At 32.6% G+C, this 23,388-nt stretch overlaps 2 protein-coding genes across 4 annotated transcripts in view; one reads left to right on the forward strand and one right to left on the reverse strand.

Annotated features, from left to right (window-relative positions):
• Positions 1-8: 8 nt before the first annotated feature.
• On the forward strand, positions 9-17,842 carry LOC126887163 (mitochondrial tRNA-specific 2-thiouridylase 1). 2 transcript variants are annotated; one of them, XM_050654547.1, is made up of 6 exons: positions 9-175; positions 234-399; positions 3,929-4,113; positions 11,221-11,447; positions 11,693-11,860; positions 17,475-17,842. In XM_050654547.1, exons 1-6 carry the CDS (start codon positions 100-102, stop codon positions 17,838-17,840), a joined length of 1,188 nt encoding a protein of 395 aa, XP_050510504.1. In that variant the 5' UTR covers positions 9-99; the 3' UTR covers positions 17,841-17,842. The 2 variants fall into 2 exon arrangements, with proteins under 2 accessions (XP_050510504.1, XP_050510503.1); XM_050654546.1 differs by having other exon boundaries at positions 26-175; positions 225-399.
• The window catches only part of LOC126887167 (RNA-binding motif protein, X-linked 2), an 11,384-nt gene continuing 5,829 nt past the window's right edge, over positions 17,834-23,388 (reverse strand). For both annotated transcript variants that reach the window (XM_050654552.1, XM_050654551.1), the window contains one exon: positions 17,834-18,432. In XM_050654552.1, coding sequence (XP_050510509.1) covers positions 17,856-18,432 — 577 coding nt within the window. In that variant the 3' untranslated portion in view covers positions 17,834-17,855. The remainder of the gene's footprint in view (positions 18,433-23,388) is intronic.

The raw sequence follows: 23,388 nt of genomic DNA on the forward strand, positions 1-23,388 counted from the left end.
GTCATCATAATTGTCATAATATTTATGAATTTATGTAACCTAATATTTAAATATTTTAATTTTTAATCTAATAGGGGTTTTTAAATCATATAATCAAAAATGTTCAAAAAAGTTGCAATTGGAATATCAGGAGGTGTAGATAGCGCAGTGGCTGCCTTACTATTAAAGAGACGAGGTAAAATATAAATTAAATATGTAAAAAAAAAGGTTTATAAAAGTTAAAGTATTTTTAGGGTTTAATGTTTCTGGTGTTTTTATGCAAAATTGGGATATACGAGATGAAAAAGGAATTTGCAGTAGCGAAGAAGATTTTAAAGACGCTCAATATGTATGTGATAAATTAGGAATTAAGTTACATCATGTTAATTTTGTTAAGCAATATTGGAATGAAGTGTTTTGGTAAGTCAAATTGGTAAATCTTTTTATAAAATAACCATTCTTCATCATCATCATTGGCTCTACAACCCCTGGTGGGTCTTGGCCTATTCTAGAATCGGCTTCATTTGCTTCCTATTCTTCGCCTTGGTTTTTCAATTTCGTATTTATCACTTGTAAGTTCTCGTCCACCTGGTCCTTAATCGTGCTCTGACCATGCCTCTTTTTCTCACTCCATCTGGCCTTTGGTTTTAAAGGTGTTTTGGCGGCTCCATCTCGTTCATTCTCTCTATCGCTTTTTGTTATTTTCCATGTTTCTTACATGTAAAGTGAGCTTAGTTAAGACGGACTTGATAAGAGTTCTGTCTATCAATATTTTTGTTCTTTTTGTGATTATATTTGATGTTAAAAGTTTCTTTAATCCATAGTTTAATCTATTTACTAGATATATACATCTGTTGATTTCTGCAGTGATTATGTTACTTTGGTTTATTTGTGCGCCTAGATATATGAACTCTGTTACTCCTTCGAAAGTATATCTTCCAACTGTTAGATCTTTGAGTTTTGCTCCTTGCATATTGTTGCGTATTATTGTCACCTTCATATACTTTGTTTTACTTATATTAACATGTAGTCCCACTCTTTTTGCTGCTGTTTCTAATTTCTAATGACCTGAACGATGGGCTATGATATTTATGCCATCTACATATGCTAGTATTTGTACACTACAGAGTACACACTTGATACTCTGACACGCTCGGTAGTCTGACACACCTCCCGCCAAAGTTGCCGCCATGTCTGCTTGTACTGAAACGTGTTGTGATATGAATTAAATGTATTAGCTTCCATATTTCTTTTAATAAACATGTTTTTGTTAGCCGAAATGGATTTTTCACTTGCATATTAATCTGGGTAGCATTTTACTCATAAAATTTAAGAATATTGTTGGCTACTGCTAGCAAAACAATGCCAAATATATAAAACTTTCGGTAATCTGGTTACTTTTGGTAATCCTATACCCCTTTGGTCCCATACCTGTAGGATTATCAAGGCAGTGGCAGCTCGCGACCTCAGTATGCGGGTAGGCTACACATATACTTCAGGTAGGCGACAAAAAATTTCCTACAATTTGTAATACATTTTGAGCCGTCTTGCAATACTAAATGTAATCTATGAGCGCAACAATGTGTAAAAATTGCTTTTGGAGCATCTACTTTAATTTTTGATTGTAATCTGTTTAAAGAGCCAGCCATTACACTTGCACCATCGTAAAATTGAGCAATTTATTTATTTTTGTAATCATATGGCTCAAGCACGTTTGAAATTAAACTATATAGAGCGTCTGCAGATCTATTCTCGCTAACATCAAAAAACCCTAAAAATCTTTCTGTTACCTGACCAACTTTTTTAACAAAACGGATTATTAAAGTACACTGTGATTTTTCGGTTATATCAGTAGTATCGTCCGCTAGTATAGAAAAAAATTGACTTTCATTAATTTCTGTTGAAATTTCATTTTTTACGTAATCGGCAAGGCAATCTATTAAATCATTTTGTATTGTTTTTGACAAACCCGTGAATTTTTACCTATGTAACATGATCCCCGTATTTTTTAACATGATCCTGGATTTCCTGATCGCGTTTAACTACTAAATTAAAAATTTCTTTAAAATTACCCATGTTTGAAGACTTATGGCTCTCATCACGACCGCGAAATGCAGGTTCTTGTTTTACTAACAGAATTGTAACATCAATTTCTTCAACTTCTTCAATCTTTTTCAACTTCTTCATTATATATCTTATTAGATAGAGAAATTTGTCCAGCTAAAGCACTGTCAATAGTTTGTTTATTTTTTTCTAACCGTTTTAAACCGAAGCAATTGTTTGAATGTTCTTTCAAAGATTCATGTTTTTTAACACTAGCTGATAAATTTTTCAAATCTGAATATCCCTGACTCACCCAAACATTTTGCTTCAAATTTGAGAGCAACAGACAAGGCCAACAGAAAAGTGAATTTTTAAAATAACTTCCGCTTAGCCATTTATGATTTTCATACCATATTGTTTTAAACGATCTCGAAAATGGTCGATTGTCTTTTGTCTTATCTGTGGATAAAATTGTTAAATTTGGTAAAGGCCGGCCCATTGAAATAATTTCTGACCTTTCTTGATTTTGGCGCCTTGAATAAGGCGTCTCGATCAAACTGCATATTACATCGTTTAAAATATTCATATTTGATGACTAAAGTTTTTCCACCAATAGAACTAACACACCTACGTTTCAACAACGTCAAATATTACTTATTTTATTTTTGTATCAAATAATAATTTACTCTTCGAATAAATTGATAAGTTAACAATTAACCTCGCTTTAAATTTTTAATTATTTATAAATTCTAATAACACTTCTATCTATATCTATAAAATATAATGGACGACTGACAAATAACTATTCAGAGATTTATTTGTCGTTAGTGAATTATTACTAAATTAATATAAAATTAAAATGCCCTTCAATAGACCGATCTCAAATTTACCTGATTATTATTCAGTTTTCATAAACAAATTTAATTTGTCCTACCTAGTTTTATTCAGTACTTAACCTACTAATAACAGCCAAAATCAAAAAACAAAATTATTTAAAACAGTTTCACAAGACACAAGAGAAGCAACTGATAAAATTTTGGAGGTCCGGCTATAAGACTGTGCCTATGCGCCCTTTCAAAATCGTAGAATACGCGAGACCTGCAGCAGGCCTGCTCACGTAAACAGAGAGAGATCGCATGTCAATTCGGTGTTGGCGTCGTTCTATTTCAGGCTACGTTTTCAAGTGCCTGACCCAGGAAGAATATAGAATCTTATACAGTACTACTGATACTACAAGGAGCGTACAATAATTATAACTACGGAGAAAATTTTTTGGATATTTTTACAAATAATTTGGATAGTTTTTGCTATTTTATTGTAGGTATTGTGTCAAAATTTATAAATTACAATTTTGAAATAAGTAATTTATATTAATAATTTATATTATTGTACTACATTTGAAGAGGGTAGGCGGTGCCTACCTTGCCTACCCCGACGGGCCGCCCCTGTATCAAGGGACAACTGTACTATGAATAATGGTTCCTCTTGTTATTAAACATTCTCTAATATCTTTCTCTAGGGCAATGTTGAATAGAAGGCATGGATGCAATGAATATCTGCCTGTCAAAGTCCTATTTGTGTCTAGAAAGTTCCTACTCTTACTCCGTTTTGCCAATTTCTGGTGCAATTTCACCAAGTCTATTGGGATATTGAATTCTATTATGATTTTGCATAGTGCATTTCTGTCTACACTGTCTATACTCATATGTTTTTTCCAACACTTGTCTTAGAAGGAATATTTGATTGGTAGTTGACTTTTCTTTGTGAAACCCACACTGGTATTTGCCTATTATATTTTCACAATATCCTGATAGTCGAATGTAGGTCACATTATTATTTAGTATCCTTCATCACTTTATTTTGAAACATCACATCACTTTATTTTGAAACAACTCTATATTTTTAGCCAGTTGGTGAAAGAGTATGAAATGGGGGCTACTCCAAACCCTGATGTTTTGTGTAACAGAAATGTAAAATTCAATTACTTTTATAAGTATGCAATGGAAAATTTAGGTTCTGATGCCATAGCAACTGGTCATTATGCAAACACTAGTTTTGGACCTTACCTTGAAAAATATGAACCAGATAAAGGTAAATTATCAAATAAAATCATTTGAAATAAAGTTCTTTACATTGTATATGTCTGTATGCCAGAGGTAAAGAAGCGTTTTAAGGTTATTTTTGTGTTTCTTTATTCATAGGATGTATGTTAATACACATTATGTCACAATCCCTTGTCTAATTTATTCTTCAGATTATTAACTTTCAAAATTGTATTATCTAAAACACATATTGTGATAATAAACTTGATTTATTTTTAATAAAAAAAAAGAATGTGTGTGTACTTTGTACGCACGTAAGAAGTTATACTTCTATTATATGATTATAAACGAAATTAATATACTTTTTATTTATATTTTATTTAAATATAAAACTAATTTATACTTACTACTTCTCAAACATTTTTATTAAAACAGTGCCAAAAATTAAAATAATAAAAGAATAAAACACACACAAACACATTAAAAATGCCACAAATGATTTCTGAACATTAATTGTCGGAAAATGTTTTAACTAAATACGTATTTTCTTAAAATAAAATTATATAATAAATATACTCATCATATACAATCATAAAATGTATAAAAAAAATAAATAAATAAAAGTTTCTATTGGGATTTGAACCAACTTACCAGCGCGGCTGGTATTGGCGTTGTATTGGGATTCACTCGCATTAAACGCTTCGCCACGGAGACAGTGTGTCATTATGTGTGAAGATCGACTAACTAAACGGATTAAACTTTTGACATTTTTGCATTATGTAAATCAAATTATTTTGATTTTGAATTGAAATGATTTAGAATTGAAAAAATACAACAAAACATAGAGTAAGAAAACAATATATTAGGTGAATATTGATAGAAATTTTGATGGTAAACAAATTGAATCATTGAATCAAATGAAGACGTTGCTTCTCGAGAAGAAATCAGCGCACAAGATATATAAGAGCACAAGGTGTCCAGAAAGTTATGCAGCATTTAGTAATTTGAGAACTAGATGTAAATTTTTATCAAGACAGTGTTATGCTGATTACATTCAAAATACCGAACATTCTATTGTTAATAACGTTAAATCCTTTTGGAAATTTGTATGTAGTAAAAGGGAAAATAACGCGATACCTAATACAATGACTCTTGGAGATCGTACTGCCTTCAATGGAACTGATATTGCTAATCTTTTTGCTAACCAATTCTCTTCCGTCTATACTAACCAATCCTTACATCCGCATGTAACCCAGATTTCACCTTTGGTTAATGTGTCTAATTATCACATTGAAATTTCAAAAATCTATGAAAAACTGTCTGAACTCAATACCAACAAAGGTCCTGGTCCTGATGGAATTCCCCCCACTTTCCTTAAAACATTCAGCTTCATTCTATCGCGCCCACTTTTTTATATATTTAATAAGTCTTTATTAACAGGGGAATTTCCAGATTACTGGAAAAACTCTTATGTCACTCCAATATATAAATCAGGTCGAAAATCGGATATAGGTAACTATCGTCCCATTTGTATTCTTAGTGCTATTCCTAAAGTTTTTGAGAGCATTATTTCCGATTATTTAAGTTATGACTTCTCGCCAATTATAGGGGCCAAGCAATTTGGATTTACATCCAAAAAATCAGCAGAATTGGGTCTCATAACATATGTTAATTTTTTGACAGATGCTCTTGAGAGGGGTTTACAAGTTGACTCTGTGTATACTGACTTTTCCAAAGCTTTCGATAAAGTTAATCATGAGCTGTTGATTCATAAACTTTATTTATACGGAGTCGATGGCCTTATATTGAAGTGGATCGAGAGCTATCTTACGCAAAGATCGCAAATTGTCAGGGTTAATCATCACTATTCTCATACCATCTCTGTTACCTCAGGTGTACCACAAGGATCACACTTGGGACCTCTGTTGTTTAATATATTTATCAATGATCTAATACCCTGTTTCCAAGTAAGTGAAACTTTGTTATTCGCTGATGATTTAAAATGTTTTAAAATAATCACATGTGAGGCTGATTCACTTAGTCTACAAGGTGATATTGATCGCCTATCTAACTGGTGTATGCAAAATGGTATGTGTTTGAATGCATCCAAATGCCATATTCTTCGTTTCCACCGAACTCATCATCCAATCATCTTTGAATATAGTATAAATAATCTGACCTTACATTCTGCCTCTGAAACTAGGGATCTAGGTGTGATCCTTGACTCCGCCCTTAGCTATAAATCACACATTTCCAGTACAATACAGAAGTCTATGAAGATGCTTGGCTTTATAAAAAGAACCAGTCCACCAGAGACTTTACAAACATCTCAGCTATTAAATCCCTTTATTTCTCCCTGGTTAGATCTCATTTCGATTACTGTTCCACAATTTGGTCCCCTATTACTTTACTCATAAACTGAAACTTGAGGCTGTCCAACACAACTTTCTGAGATATACTGCCACTAAGATGCATGTATACTACGACTATTCTGTATTAGAGCGCATACTGAACTTACCTCCTCTTGAAGTACGCAGAAAACAAAGAGACTTAATAATGTTATTTAAAATTATCAACGGGCTGTGTAACTGCCCTGAGCTTCTCTCCAAAATATCTCTATTTGTCCCCAGTCGTTCGACTAGGCAGGTGCAAACCTTTTATGTCTCTTTTCATAGATTCAATTATTGTTACAACACATTTATTCCTAGAACTCTTCGATTAGCTAATTCATTAAATAACCTCGAAATTTTTAATGTATCAGTTTCCCGCTTTAAAAACCATATTTCTTCCCTAACTTTTTAATATTTTCGGCCAGAGCTTTTGTATTGTGATTAGTGTTACATGACCTGTATGTATTAGATAACTCAAAACCGTTATACCTTGGAACATTTCTGAATTGATTTAGGTGATATCTTTTGTTTGTAATTGTACTGACCTAATGTTATCTTATTCTTTTTTTTATAGAATTATTTTTTCTCAAACCACTTTATGTTATATTATGATAATTTATGTTATATAATTGGTCAACATTAATGTTATATAATTGTATAATTATGTTATATAATTTAGAACACTGTAACATTTATATCTGAATAGGGCTTGCCCGTAAATAAATAAATAAATTATGTAAATAAAAGTATTACATACTATGTATTTTGGTAGGTTCAAATGATAGTTCAAATGATATTACATACTATATATTTTGGTAGGTACCTATGATACATTTACAATTATTACTACCTCTTGCTTTAAAAACTATTTAAAAATCACTACAATTATAAACTTTTTTGTTTTGTCATATTGGATAATTTTTGTCATGTCATTTGAACATCCAATCAGAACAAAGTTGTAATGCGACTGCGCCGGGATCAAAGGTTTTAATCCTATTAAAATTCACCCTCATATCGCGCGTAAAGAAGTATAACTTCAAAAAATTAAAACACAATGTAGTGGACATAGTGCTGTTTACCTCTTCAAGATCTTTTGGGCCATTGTACTAGATGTTTACTAAAAATGCATTATACAATGTTAAACTTTAATTTGTTTCTCCTTCATGACAAACATTACAGGGTAAAGTGTAATACTTCACCCTGCTTGTTTAATACTGGATTTATAAAGCAATGTACACAGAGGTATAGGGTTTCATGTCCACATGGTGCCCTGTGCCTCTAAACAAAATGTGACAATGCACTTTTTATAAAGTGCTTATCTTTGTTATTTTATAAAGTAGGACACAGTGCTCTATACCTCTGTGTGGAGAATTAAAAGCTCATTATAACCGCAGTATAATCCCAATATTGACAAAAATGGGCATAGTGCCCTTTATCTTCGGCATACAGATGTATATACTATACTTACAGAATAAGTTTTATGTACGGAACGCCTCAATTATCTTGTAAACAGCTTGTACGATTGTTATAGGTTTTAGTGAGTAATGGTATTTACATTGTTGTCAGATCTTCCCTTTTTCTGAAAATCTAATTAACTTTCCTATTTCAAATAGAATATTCTGTATCTTTTTGCATTTTGAAGTCCTTAAGAAATACTCATTATTTTTCATGTAGTTTTCATTATTTTCCCTGGCAGTTCTACTGGCAGATAAAAAGACAAATTTAAAATAATGGTATTTAAAAAAATGGCATTTAAAATAAAACACAACAGGGAGACACAATTTCAAACATTATTGGAGAATATGTTAAAGAACGCAAATTTGAGTGAAAATAGAATTAATGTCAACAGACAAATACTTCATTTTACAGTCATTTTAGGTACGCTGACGATATTGTTCATTTTGCTGACAGCATCGATGATGCAGTATCGCAACTGGAGAAACTATACCTAGCTCCCTACAAGTTGGATTAAAAATCAACCATACAAAACACAAATCATGACAAATCTTGTGTTAAGCGAAAAGATTTCAGTAAATGGCATGCATATTGAAGAAACCATCTCTTATAAGTACTTAGGGCATGAGATACGCATAGGAAGAGATAATCAAACGTGGACCCACTTGGATGGCATTCGGCAAGCTGAGCTCTCTTTAACTTATAACTTACATATGGTGCAGAAACTTTAACAATAACCAAGAAAGTAAGAAATAAAATTTGTGTTGCCCAAAGAGCCATGGAACGCTTGATGTTATGTATTTCTCATAGAGATCGAATTATAAACAACGAAATAAATCAGGGAACAGGAGTGACAGATACGATAGAAAGAATAATTATGACCCTAAAGTGGAACTGAGCAGAGCACATAGCTAGAATGTCGGATAACAGATGGACACAGCGAATAATACACTGGAGACCAAGACAAGAAGCATATCTAAGTAGAGGTCGTCTGCCAACAAGATGGTCTGATGACACAAAACAGAAATAAATGGAAAATACTGAGGGAGACCTATATCCAGCAGTGGATAGATCCGGGATGAATGATGATGATATCTATACCTAAATGCTATAATTTCTGAGTTATTGATACATTTATTTAAACAATTTTTTTAAACAAATTATAAAAACATAATTTTTTCAAACAAATTATAAAAATTAATTTTTTCGGTCTGGGCAGATATTACTTATTTTAGGTTTTTTGGATCATTCTGAACAAAAAAAGGTCTCAGTAATTTTTTTCTAAAGTGGATCCTTATCGAGTTATAAACAAATTAATACTGGAAAAGAAACGGAAAATAAATGATTTTCTAAGGCTAAAAAACACAAGTAAAAAAAATTATTCATGAAATTACTTCTTCTTCCTTCTTGTATGTAGGCTTCAAAGCCTGTTTCTTCTTCAATATTAGCCTCCTAAATTGTTTAAGTTATCGCACCATCTTATTCTTGGTCTGCCAATACTTCTTCGTCAATTGATGACTTATCTCGTGCTATTCGTACTATTCTATCATCTGCCATTCTACTAATGTGTTCGCTCCACTCCTGTTTCCGTTTTGTCACCCATCCATTTATGTCTTCTACATTGTATGATCTTATGTTTTCGCTTCTCTCCCTATTCAACAGACTTTTTCCTGATATTCTTCAGTATTTTCATCTCTGTTGTTTCTAGTAGTCGTCTCGTTTTAGATGTATCAGGTCTTGTCTCCTCCGTGTATGTCAATATAGGTCTAATTGCTGCTTTATAGATTGTTGCTTTTGTGTCTTGTCTTAGTTGTTTGTTCTTCCAGATTGTGTCATTAAGAGATCCCGCCGCTTTACTTGCTTTTAAGCTTTGTTGTACTTCCTCTTCAACATCTCCGTAACTGGTTATATCTATTCCCAGATATCTAAACCTTGCTTCCTGCTTTATTATTTTCCCATCAATTTCGATTTTACATCGTAGTATTCTTGAAATTACAAAGTCAAGCTCAAATTTTCTTCTATCATCTTCCCGCTTCCGATAAGAATTTTTAGCATACTGGAACATGAAGTAAAAACCACTTCTATGTAAAAGGTATATTTACTAAAAATTTTTAGAATCCCAATGGATTCAATAAAATGAGTTCATCAGAACGTTTTCAAACCTATCGGTCCATCATCAGTGATCTAAAATCAAATAAGTAATCCCACTATTAAAATTAAAAAGATGGTTGAAATTGTGAAAGTTAAAAAATGTGGTTATGATTACTTACTTGAATACTTGCAAAATAGCCCCAGAACCAAACAATGGTTGTGATTATAAATAAATCTACATTATGTTGAAATAAATTTAAAATGGCTAAACGCCGATGTTAAAGGATTAAACCTCTGGGAACATGGTGAAACTCTACCCGAGGACCCAATCAACCATCTTCGGTCAACGATGACTACTAAGTGTCAAAGCTATGTAAGGAAATGCTTGATGTGACATTGACAGTTAAGGAAGAAGGTAGTCGATTTTCTAGGAATTTTAAAAAACAAAGTCATGATCCAGAAGAAGATATGTTAAAGCTTTTAATATCTGAAATTGTATGTTAATTAAATCTATTGTTGTTTAAAATTAAAAGATAATGTGTTTTACAAAATAAAATTATTTTAACTGTAGGTAACTACAAATTGACTGTATCAAATATTTCACCATGTTCCCAGAGGTTTAATCCTTTAACATCGGCGTTTAGCCATTTTAAATTTATTTCAACATAATGTAGATTTATTTATAATCACAACCATTGTTTGGTTCTGGGGCTATTTTGCAAGTATTCAAGTAAGTAATCATAACCACATTTTTTAACTTTCACAATTTCAACCATCTTTTTAATTTTAATAGTGGGATTACTTATTTGATTTTAGATCACTGATGATGGACCGATAGGTTTGAAAACGTTCTGATGAACTCATTTTATTGAATCCATTGGGATTCTAAAAATTTTTAGTAAATATACCTTTTACATAGAAGTGGTTTTTACTTCATGTTCCAGTTTGTTTAACTATAAGGTATACAGCCAATCCAGGGAACTACCCCCTTTTTAATTTTTAGCATGTTTTATTCTAAAATATTGTTTTTTTAATTGTTAATGAAGCGCTTATTAGAGGATGCTCGATCGATTAACAATGAAAAAAGCTTAAAATTCTAATCGGCAGCTGATAGAATATGGTTTAAACTAGCTGCATTTTGTAATAATCAAATTGTTAAACTAATTAGTAAAGTTTAAGGGTTTATTCTCTGGACTATATTATTTTCAACGTTATTTTAGCCATAAAGCTGTTGTTGGCTAAAGATGTTAGAAAGGACCAAACTTTTTTTCTCTGCCAAATAAGACAAGATACATTAAGAAAAACGATGTTTCCGTTGGGGAATTTTTCTAAATTTGAAGTAAAGCACATGGCAGCAGAAAATAATTTGGAAAGGATAGCTTTAAAACCAGAGAGTATGGGTATATGTTTTATAGGGTCTAGAAACTTTCAAGATTTTATTAGAGAAGTAAGTACTTATAACTTTTTGACTAGATTATATGCAATAGTTTTATTTATTAATTCCAGAATAATCACACTTTTTTGTATCTTGTTTTAACAAAAAGAATGAGGAGTAATTTTTATAAAACATAATGAGATCTTCTATTCTCTTACTGGTAATTCTCATTTTGAAATTAAGAAATAGATAAACGGATTTAAAAACATGTAATAAATTAATTTGTATAAATATACATTGTATTTTATAATTTGTAGTATATTTCAGATAAACCAGGAAATTTTGTAGACATAGATACAGGCCAAATAGTTGGACACCACAATGGCATTCACCAATGGACTTTGGGTCAAAGATCAAGAATTTCAGGTGTACCTGAGGCTTATTTTATAGCTAGGAAGGATGTTGAGAGGAATATTATTTATGTGGTAATTTTTTTAATACTGTAATTACACTGCGCGTCAGAGAAAACGGCCACCCCACAAAATGGGTAATTTTTGATGTCTCGAATTTCCTAAACCTGTTGTCCGATTTAAGTGATTTTTTTTAATATGTTATAGCCTTATTCTCTAACAATATCGCTGTAATAATATTGTTGCTCAACAGGTAAATTGTCATTGTATACCGGGTGTACCAATCAAACTGTGTTTTTTCTCAAAGTTCGCAACACCCTGTGGGTTATTCTAACATTTATAAAATACTGAAATTAAAACCCAACTTTAACCTCAGGTTTTCTTGACATTCTGTTTTTGAAGTTATACTTCTTTACGGGCGTAATGACGGTGAAATTTTATATGGGAAAACCTAGCGACCGGGCGCATGCGCATTATAACTTTGTTCTGATTGGATGTTCAAATGACATGACAAAAATTATCCAATATGGCAGCTGTGGCACAGCTGTGGGACTGTGTTTGATTATAATGTATGCTTGTTGCGTTTTAAAATTTGTAGGAAGAGAAACAACAAACAAAAAGTTAGTTAATGGTTATACTGCCTTTTTAAATAGTTTTCATATTATATTTTTGGACCTATTTACATAGAAGAGATGATTGTTGCATGCCAATGTGAAAGCTCATCAAACTGTGCCTAGTATGAGTGCCGCAGATCTCGCTTATTCAAAGCTAAAGAATCTTTCACTGGTAAGTGTTTTATAAATAGTTGATCAAATTTTGTTATGATATTTGAACATAGCCACTTTGCACGACGCAAGTGATTGCGAAATTTATTAGTCGTTATACGGGCTCCGATACCTACCTTGAACCTACCAAAATACATAAGTAGTATGTAATACTTTTTTTTACATAATTTGATTACCATCAAAATTTCTATCAATATTCACCTAATATATTGTCTTCTTACCCTATGTTTTGTTGTATTTTTTCAATTCTAAATCATTTCAATTCAAAATCAAAATAATTTGATTTACATAAGTTAAAAATGTCAAAAGGTTAATCTGTTTAGTTAGACGATCTTCGCACATAATGACAAGCTGCCTCTGTGGTGCAGTTTTAATGCGGGTGAATCCCAATACAACGCAAATACCAGCCGCGTGGTAAGTTGGTTCGAATCCCAATAGAAACTTTTATTTTTTTATTTTTTTATACATTTTATGATTGTAAGTATATTTATTATATAATTTTATTTTCAGAAAATACGTATTTAGTTAAAAATTTTTCCGACAATTAATGTTCAGAAATCATTTGTGGCATTTTTAATGTGTTTGTGTGTGTTTTATTTTTTTATTATTTTAATTTTTGGCACTGTTTTAATAAAAATGTTTGAGAAGTATTAAGTATAAATTAATTTAATATTTAAATAAAATATAAATAAAAAGTATATTAATTTCGTTTGTAATCATATAATCATATAATAGAAGTATAACTTCTTACGTGCGTACAAAGTACACACACATTCTTTTTTTATTCATTCGCTTATGTTGGATAATTAAATAGTTAGGTACTTTAACAACTATCCATGTTCTTCATCAGTACAGTGTGTTTCTAAAAAGTGTGATAAACTTTAAGTGCTAATTCTGCATGAAAAAATAATGACCGTTTCTGCTTTATAAACATATGTAAGCAAATGCCTCTTTTCCAAGATACGGGATGTTGAATTTTTTTTTACAAACTTATGATTTATTTATTGCTCTAAAACCGGTTGAGATATGCAAATGAAATTTGGTAGGTTTTAAGAGGTAGTTATTACGCATTTTTTGACATGAAATTAAGAATTTTATATTCACCATTGGCGTGTATACGGGTAATATGACCCGTATGCATGCCAATGGTGAATATAAAACTTTTAATTGTACGTCACAAAATAATAACTACCTATTAAAACCTACCAAATTTCATTTGCATATCTCAACCGGGTTTAGAGCAATAAATAAATTATCAGTTTGTAAGTAAAAATTCAACATCCCTTATCTCGGAAACGAGGCATTTGCTTATTTATGTTTATAAAGCATAAACAGTCATTATTTTTTCATGCAGAATTAGCACTTAAAGTTTGTTACACTTATTTAGAAACACCCTGTATTGATGAAGAACTTGGCTATTGTTAAAGTATGTACCATAACTTTTTTATTATCCAATATAAGCGAATGAATCAAAAAACAGAATGTTAAGAAAACCTGAGGCTATAGTTAGGTTTTAATTTCAGTATTTTATCAATGCTAGAATATTCCACAGGGTGTTCTGAACTTCTAGAAAAAAAAACACAGTTTGATTGGTACACCCGGTATAGTTGTTCATTATTGTCCATAGCTTTGACAAAGTTTTTCATCATGCGTAACTTAATATGAAGTGGTAGCAGGTACATTTCTTTAGAATCATCCAAAGATGTGCTTTGAACATTTTTCTTTCCAGGTTCGAGGCATTTTCACTCAGGCCATGTTTTTTATAATGGTTTTTGCGATCTCGGCTATCCCATTCACACAAAAAGCAGCAAAACGTTGTATATCCAGCCTGCAAGCCAGACAAGATAACTATTACGTTGAGATCTATACATAAGTTCCATCTGCAGGGGCGGCTCGTGATAGTATAAGGTGGTGAGGCACACTACACCTGAGGAATTTTATTATTATGGTTAGCTTCCCTTTAATGGCCAGAAGGTGGATTTTGTGACGTCATAACGCTAGGACGAATCTAGGACCAATAATCCCGGACAAAAAAACCCTCACAAATTATCCCTGGACAAGAAATTCCCAGACAAATAATCCCTGAACAAAAAATCCCCGGACAAATAATCTCCGGACAAAAAGACCCCACAAAAAATCCCGGACAAATAATCTACAAAAATTTTCTATTCAAAATATCCCCACAAAGAATTCCGGACAAAAAATCCTATTTGCTGTCGATTAGTTCTCTAAAACTTTTCCAGTGAATGCGATCGACTCAATTGCTTTCAGCCTCAGTGCATAGAGTTATTTTGAATTCCAATTCCATGTTGAAAACTTCAAATTTTACATAACAAAAGAGTGTGCGTTTTTTCAAAAATCGTGGAAGATATGGGGAATGAGCTAAGGCTAAACACAAAATACAACATTTTTGAAACACTTAAAAACTACTTTTATATGTAAACGTCCGTAATAAACGTCGTAATAAAATCATCGTCGTAATGTAAACGTCGTAATAAAATCATTTTTTAAGTTAAATTATATAATCTTATTTCTCATTTAGAATAATAAATTACATAAATGCCACAAAGAAATAGCTTCAGAACAATATATTAGGTGGAACTAATCCAGTCGTATATACCGCGTGTACATAGAAAGCTATGATCTGCAATCGACTGGTGCTTGTAGTCGGTTCAGTTCGGTTATTCTCATCCCGTTTCGCGGAATCTGAGGCCATTCGGCTATTTTTATTCCGTTCCGCGGAGCGTGAGGCTGGCCTCTATGATGTTGCATTTTGTTCCTAGAATTGGTGGCACATTTTTCAAATTTTGCCGGTTTGTGGTCTTTGTCTGGTTTTACTGTTGGCGTTGTCCCATACTGTTGCAGATGGTGTGAGGCTTGCTTCAACTGTAATTATTTGAGAAAGTTGGAATGGCACGTGGAAGACGGCTATATAAGAAGATAAAGAGTCAGAACCGAACGGATTTTAATTTTTTTTCATAAAAATAAAGGTATTTAGGAAATTTCAAAAAGCTAAATTATATTTAAAAAATTGATTATAAAACAACGAAATAACGTAAATAGTCGATTGATATACTGGTGAGGCACTGCCTCACCTGCCTCATAGGACAAGCCGCCACTGTCCATCCGTATCTATCATATTGAATAATGTCTAAAATTTGTTTCATACTACCATATCTCTCATTTACTTACAGTATGAGCCAAAGCGAGTGAAGGGAATTTGTTGGCGTTATGCAATAGAACAGCCTTAAAGCTGTTTTTGGATGTACCATGCTATGGGCTTCTTATATTGGTTACCATTTTTTGCTAATGCACGATAATGCAAGACCTCACGTTGCACGAACATCTGTGGGACATAACTCGCAGAAGACTATGACAGCATTTGCCACCTCCTAGACCCTTACAAGGGATAGAAACAGTAGCTCTCGAGGTTTGGAATGATATTGATCAAGACCAAATAGCAAATCTCATTTGTAATATAAAAGTACATAGGTATCTCTTTTATTATCGAACATAAGCGAATGAGTCAAAAAACAAAATGTTAAGAAAGCTTAAGGCTACAATTGAGTTTTAATTTCCAACATTTTTATAAATGGTAGAATATTCCACAGGGTGTTCCGAACTTTAAGAAAAAACACAGTATGATGTTACATCCGGTATACAATGACGTTTACCTGTCTAGCAACAAGATTATTACAGCAATATTCTTAAAGAATAACGCTATAACATTAAAAAATCACTCAAATCGAACAACATGTTTAGGAAATTCGACACATCAAAACTGTTCCAATTTTGAGATGGTGCGTTAATTTATTGGAGTAGTGTAAGGCCCGGCGCAAATTGAACCTAAGCCAGACACAACCTGCGCCGGTGGGACGGGTGACCCGTGCATTTGTTTTTCTAGCGTGCCGCGTATTGAACACAAGCCAACCCAACGGTTGGCTATCGACGTGGCGAATAGAGATGGGCAAAATCAGTGCGAAAAATGTAACGGTTACTTTTGATACCGATTCTCAGTGGTACTGATTACAAAATTCTGATGTATCTGATTCTTGTACTGAATTGAGTAGGCAACTTAAAATCGGTATTTCCGTACTTGTAACTAGTAACGTTTTAAAAATATCTTACAAGTCCCTAGTAGTCATAGCGGTATGACTTTCGAAAACATCGAATTTGAATAAGCGGGTGCATAAAACGATATCTTACACTGAGTATTTTATTTCTGCACATAATACCTACATATTTAAAATAATCTCTCCCCTACTGCTCGGTCATAACTCATATTCCTCAATTTAGTGCTCGAATAACAATCATTTACAATTACTGCAGGTCATAATTCATAACCCTTCCGCTACTGATCGGTCATAAAAAATAACACTATTTGTAATAAACAAAAATGTAATATGCCGACAAGTTGAATTTGAGGGTAATACGATATTTTTATCGATCACGGTTTTAAGTAACATGAATATTTTCTAATAATGTGTTTTTGTAAAGGCATAACTTTGATTATTAATTTCGTATAGCCGCTTATTTAGTCTACCAAAAGTTATCAGAATTTAATGACAAAGACAACGCAGTTTTCACTCGGGATGTTGACTATGCTAATATTTTTATTTATCATAATAAATTGTACTTAGGTACCATCCGTATTCATTTCAGATACGTCCACCTCGCAAACAAAAACAAGTAAAAATAAACATCTGGAGGTGAGTCACGCGTACCACGGCCCAAGAAAACTGTACGCCGATGACAAACGTTCCCAAGCTTGACCTGCGAACGAATGAACTGATAGTAGGATGCGCAGAACTGTCTACGCAGTTCGCCGGCGCAGGTTGTGTCTGGCTTAGGTTCAATTTGCGCCGGGCCGAAGACATTTAAAAAATAAAATTTAATTTTTCTAGGCTTCAGGTACTGACCATCCCATCCTTCTCAGTGATTTATTTTTCACTGGTGTACCTCACTGGATTCATTCAGAGCCACCTGAACTTCAATCAAGCAACATTTTAGAATGTAATTTTAAATTTCAACATACACAACATTGGAAGCCATGTGAAGTTTGTAAAACCACACATGGATTAACTGTAAAATTATATGAGGAAAAAAGAGCACTAACAAACGGACAGTATGCAGTTTTTTCCAAAGATGGGGAATGTTTAGGTAGTGCTAAAATAATAACCACACCCATTACTAGTTTTTCTTATAATTATAACTTGGATAAATATGAAGGAAGAAATCTGGATGTTGAAAGAAATAAAATAGCTACTTGATACATTGTTTTATTTTCACCTCTTATGTTTAGAATCACTATTATGCTTATGTTTTTTATGTTTACCACTTAAATCATGTTTATCTTCCTTTTTTCTTTTATGTTTATGTTTTCTCGATATTTCCTCTTCATCAGAACTACTATTTTTACTCTTCTTCTTCGATTTATGTTTCTTTTTTTCTGGTACTTCGTTATTTTTTTCCTTTTTAATTTTTGGCAAATCGTCATCTTCTTTTTTAATTGGATATATTGGTAAACGTGGAGGTAACTTGATATCAGCCTCAATTTGGTCAGCTAACGTCTCTCTCAAATTTCTTGGTGGGCTTTTGTTAATACTAGGAACTACACTTTTAGGAGCACATCCCTCCTGATATAATTGTTTCGTTTCTTCATCAGTTTTTTTACCATCTTTTGGAACTTTGTAGTCAGAAACATGATCTACCCTTATGATTCTTCCCAAAATTTTTATACCATTGAAATTATCAACTGATAACACAGTTGATCTTTGATCTTCAAAACACAAAAAACAAAATCCTTTTGATTTTCCTGTATCCTTATCTCGCACTAAATTAATATTTACAATCTCCCCATATCTGAAAGAAAAGAACAGAGATTTAAGATTTAATTAAATATATCTACAGATAAAATAAGCAAAAAATGTGAAAAATCTATAAATGCATAAGGCAATATTGCTATTGTGTATAGAACTGCAGAGTGTTTACAACTCTTTCACTTAATATTTCTACATACATTTGAAGAGTACAGGGGAAAAACAAGGAATGTCACTTGATGAATTTTGGCTTTTCTCACCATGTGGTAGCAAAACCTGGCTTATTGATTTAGGACAATAGCCAGGAAGGTCAGTCTATATAAATTTTCTAAAAATTTATGAGTCTAAATTATTATTTTATTTTATTTCAATCTAAATAGAATTTAAAAATATTTCTAAAAAATGAGTCACAGAGGTCTCCAACGAATTCTGAACATGTCACTGTGACAGCTGCTACCAACTCTACTGCTAACTTTTCTAGGTCAGGACACAAATGTTTTTTCTGCGGTGGGCCAATACATCCAAGGAAGAACTGTCCTGCTTGGGAATCCATCTGTAAATCCTGTAATAAAAAGGGGCACTTTGCAAAGGTTTGCCGCTACAAGAGCACTAGTGCATCTACCAATGTATCTGAGGGCTACGATAACTGTACAGCCTGCATTCCTGCTGCTACTCCTGCTTCATTGAAGAAAGCTATCGTGCCTGCTTTTATAAAAGGTCTTCGTGCTGATGCCCTTATAGATACGGGTATCTCTGTCAGTTTTGTTAATGAAGACTTCGCTAACATATTTATGCAAACTCCCTAGGAAGCCATGTACGCAAACTGTTTCTATGGCCTCATTATCGCATTCCTCTCAAGTTACAGGTGTAACTTGTCAAAATATTCAAATTGGTGACCACTCCTATGACAACATTAACTTACTTATAGTTAAAAATCTCTGTGTTGATATAATAATTGGTCATGATGATGTTCTATCTAACCACTCGAGTCTAGAGTTTGAATTTGGAGGACCTAAAGAAGTATTCAAAGTGTGTAGTGTCGTTGAAGCCTCAGTTCCTGCAGTTCCTTTATTTTGTAACCTGACTTCAAATTGTAAACCAATCGCAGTAAAATCACGCAGGTACAGTGCTGAAGATCAGATTTTTATTAAAAATGAGGTGAAGCTTTTAAACGATGGCATTATTGAAGAAAGTCAATCTCCTTGGAGAGCGCAAGTCCTTGTCACCAAAATTGAAACTCACAAGAAGCGCCTTGTCATTGATTATTCTCAGACAGTTAATCGATTCACACAACTTGATGCCTATCCACTACCAAATATCGAGGAAATGGTTTCCAAAGTGTCTTTGGAACTCAATTGGGTCAATTCACTGTCTTTAGTGCACTAGATTTTCAAAGTGCATACCATCAGGTCCCAATCCTTCCACATGAAAAGCTGTACACAGCTTTTGAAGCCGCTGGTAAACTACCAATTTCGACATATTCCGTTTGGTGTTACCAATGGTGTAGCCAGTTTTCAAAGAACAATCGACTGGCTCATACGCACAGAAAATCTTGAAGGGACATATGCCTACATTGATGACATAACTGTTTGTGGAAAGACGAAAGTAGAACATGACAAAAATCTTGAGAACTTTCTGAAACCCACAGACAAATACGGCTTGACTCCAAACAAAACGAAGAGCAAATTTAATCAAACAGTAATAAACTTACTCGGTTATAATATAGGCCCAAACCATATAAAGCCAGATGGTAGCAGACTACAATATTTACCTTTCTCTCTCGATGAAGTCAAGACTATGGCTCGTGACTGTCAAGTATGTGCTAAAATCAAACCCAGGTATTTTAAGAATGAAGGGCTTTTTCCGAAGCTTATAAAAGCCACATTTCCCTTCGAACACCTTAGTATCGACTTTAAAGGACCATTGCCTTCGAATACCAATAATCATTATATTCTTACGGTAATAGATGAGTATTCCAGATTCCCATTTGCTTTTCCATGTAGCAACATTGGTGCCAAAACTGTAATCAAGAATTTAAATAACTTTTCATGATGTTTGGAATGTCTGCATACATCCATTCCGATAGAGGGACTCAATTTCTATCAGCTGAAGTCAAAGAGTTTCTCAACTCCAGAGGAATTGCAACAATATAACTACTGCTTATAATCCTCAAGGAAATGGTCAAGTGGAAAAGTTGAATTCTACTGTATGGAAAGCTATTCAACTGGCCTGTGAATCCAAGAGAAACGTTACTTTTATCATCACCAGACAGTTGTTTAAAAATATTGCAACTAAATGCTCAATCTTTGACAAATAAGTTACTCAAACTTGAAGTCTTAACATTGCAAGAAACACCTGATATAATTTGTCTATCAGAACATTGGTGCACTGAAGAAAACATCCAATTTATGACCCTGAATGGATACAACATCGCCTCTTATTTTTGTCGAATGTTCCATCTACATCAAAGCTGATATTATTAAATTCAAAACAGTAGATGTCTCCAACTTTAGTGAAGAAATGGTGTGTGAGTGCTGTGCGATTTCTCTGTTTATAGCCAATAGGAAAATTTGTGTTATTAGTGTTTATCGTTCGCCATCAGGAGAAGTTCAGAGTTTTCTGTATAAATTACATAATATATTGGAGCTATGCAGTAAGTCACATCATGATATTTATATTTGTGGGGATCTAAACATTGATTATCTTGTCATGTCTAATAATAAACAATATTTTAACGAGTTTTTAGTAAGTTATAATCTGAGAGTCACGCCTGAGGTTCCTACAAGAGTTTTCTTAGATAAAGTGGGTAAAACATCATCTACGAAATTGGACTACATATTGACAAATATCGAACCACATCTTTATAAGTCAAATGTTTTCGAGGGGCACTTCAGTGACCATAAAGCATTTTCACTTAGTGTAAATTTGCAAGCCAATAAAGTATCGAAAAAAGATGAAAAACCCATCAGTTACAGGGATATGTCAGATGAAAATATGATGATGTTTAAAGCAGGGATTTCTTCTACAGTTTTTGATGAAGTTTATTCCCAATTGAATGCTGAATATGCCACAAATTCATTTGTTAGCATTTTAGATTACAATCTAAATTTATATTGTCCAATAAAAACACGGTATAAAGCACACAAAACAAATAAGGCTACATGGGTAACAAATGAGGTAAGACACGCTAGTAAAAAACTAAAAAATCTACACTGGATAGCAAAAAATATAGGGAGTCTCGAGTCTCAAGATACCTATAAACAGACAAAAAAGAATATAATTCTCTATTAATAAATACTAAAAAAAACTTTCATAGTGACTTAATTAATCAATCTTACAATATACCAAAAACAATTTGGAATTTAGTAAACAGGGAAACTGGTAGGCAAAAGAACAGGTCTGATATTATTCTACATTATGATAATAAAATTATTACCAAGTCTTGTGATATTGCTAATTCGTTTGCCTCATATTTTGCTACAATTACAGAATACAATCTTCAAACTCATTTTGGCACATCGTTGCCTTCTTCTTGTACTACCTCAAAAATGTGTAACCAAACATTTTTCTTTTTACCCGTAACTCCAATTGAAATAAAAAATACAATCGATCAATTAAAAAATAAGCCTAGTACTGGTATTGATAACATATCTGTAAAAATAATAAAACTGATTAGTGATCATATATCGAATCCTTTAACCCATTTTATCGAATCCTTTAACAACCAGCCAATTTCCATCCATATTTAAAATGGCAAAAGTTATTCCAATCTTCAAAAAGAATGACCCTCATGATATTTCAAATTATAGACCAGTATCTGTCCTTAGCATAATTTCCAAAGTAATAGAGAAGGTTATATACAACAGAATGTTAATTTTATAGAAGAATACAATTTATTAACTCCAAACCAACACGGATTTAGACCAAAAAAGTCTACACTCACGGCTGCATGCAGCTTGTTTGAGCGTATTTATGATGAATTAGATAGTGGAAACCACGTAGCAGGACTATTTTTTGATCTATCACGAGCTTTTGACTGCTTCGACATAACATTTACTCGCAATAAATTTTATAACGTTGGTTTTAGAGGGATATTTCTAGAATGGGTAATAAATTTCTTAAGTGACAGGAAGAGTGTTGTTAAAATTAAAGAATCAAGCTCAGAACCATACACGACAAATAAAGGAGTACCACAGGGATCCGTGCTGGGACCATTATTATTCCTAATTTGTATTAACAATCTACCAAATCACATAAGGGCACTTATAATATCAATGTTTGCTGACAATACCTCGTTAATAGTCTCTGCACGTACACTCGAGGAATTAAAAATGATAATGAAGACTGTTGTTGACTGCTTTATATGCTGGTGTAATACCAACAGACTAATATTAAACACTGACAAGACAGAAATTATTTATTTTCATTCATACAACTCATCTACCAATGACTATATCTTAACCATCCATGATAGAAACAATATGTTATCTTCCACTCACTCTACAAAGTTTTTGGGTGTGTTCATTGATTGTAATCTGAAATGGTCAGAGCAAGTGAATTCAGTGAACATGAAATTGAATAAAGCTTTTAATATTTTCTAGAATTCTATATCTAGAATTAAAAACACACTACCCATATCGGCATTAATAAACGTTTATTATAGCCTTGCTTACAGCCACATGTGCTATAATGTAATTTTATGGAGGAACTCGGTAGATAGTACCAAAGTGTTCATTACCCAAAAAAAAATCCTTAAAAATTTTAATTTGGATTATCAACAATCTTGTAAACCAATTTTTATTAAACATCAAATTTTAACTTTCTACTGCCTATATATCTATAAATGTTTACTTTATGTAAAAGAGGAAATAAATACATTTCCAGTAAATGCAGACAATCACTATTACAATACAAGAAGTGCTGAATCTTTACGAGTTCCTAAACACAGAACATCCAAATTTCAAAATAGCTTCAGATATATGGGACTGACCTTATACAA

Source organism: Diabrotica virgifera, chromosome 6 (genome assembly GCF_917563875.1).
Source record: "Diabrotica virgifera virgifera chromosome 6, PGI_DIABVI_V3a".
NCBI classification, from domain to species: Eukaryota; Metazoa; Arthropoda; class Insecta; order Coleoptera; family Chrysomelidae; genus Diabrotica; species Diabrotica virgifera.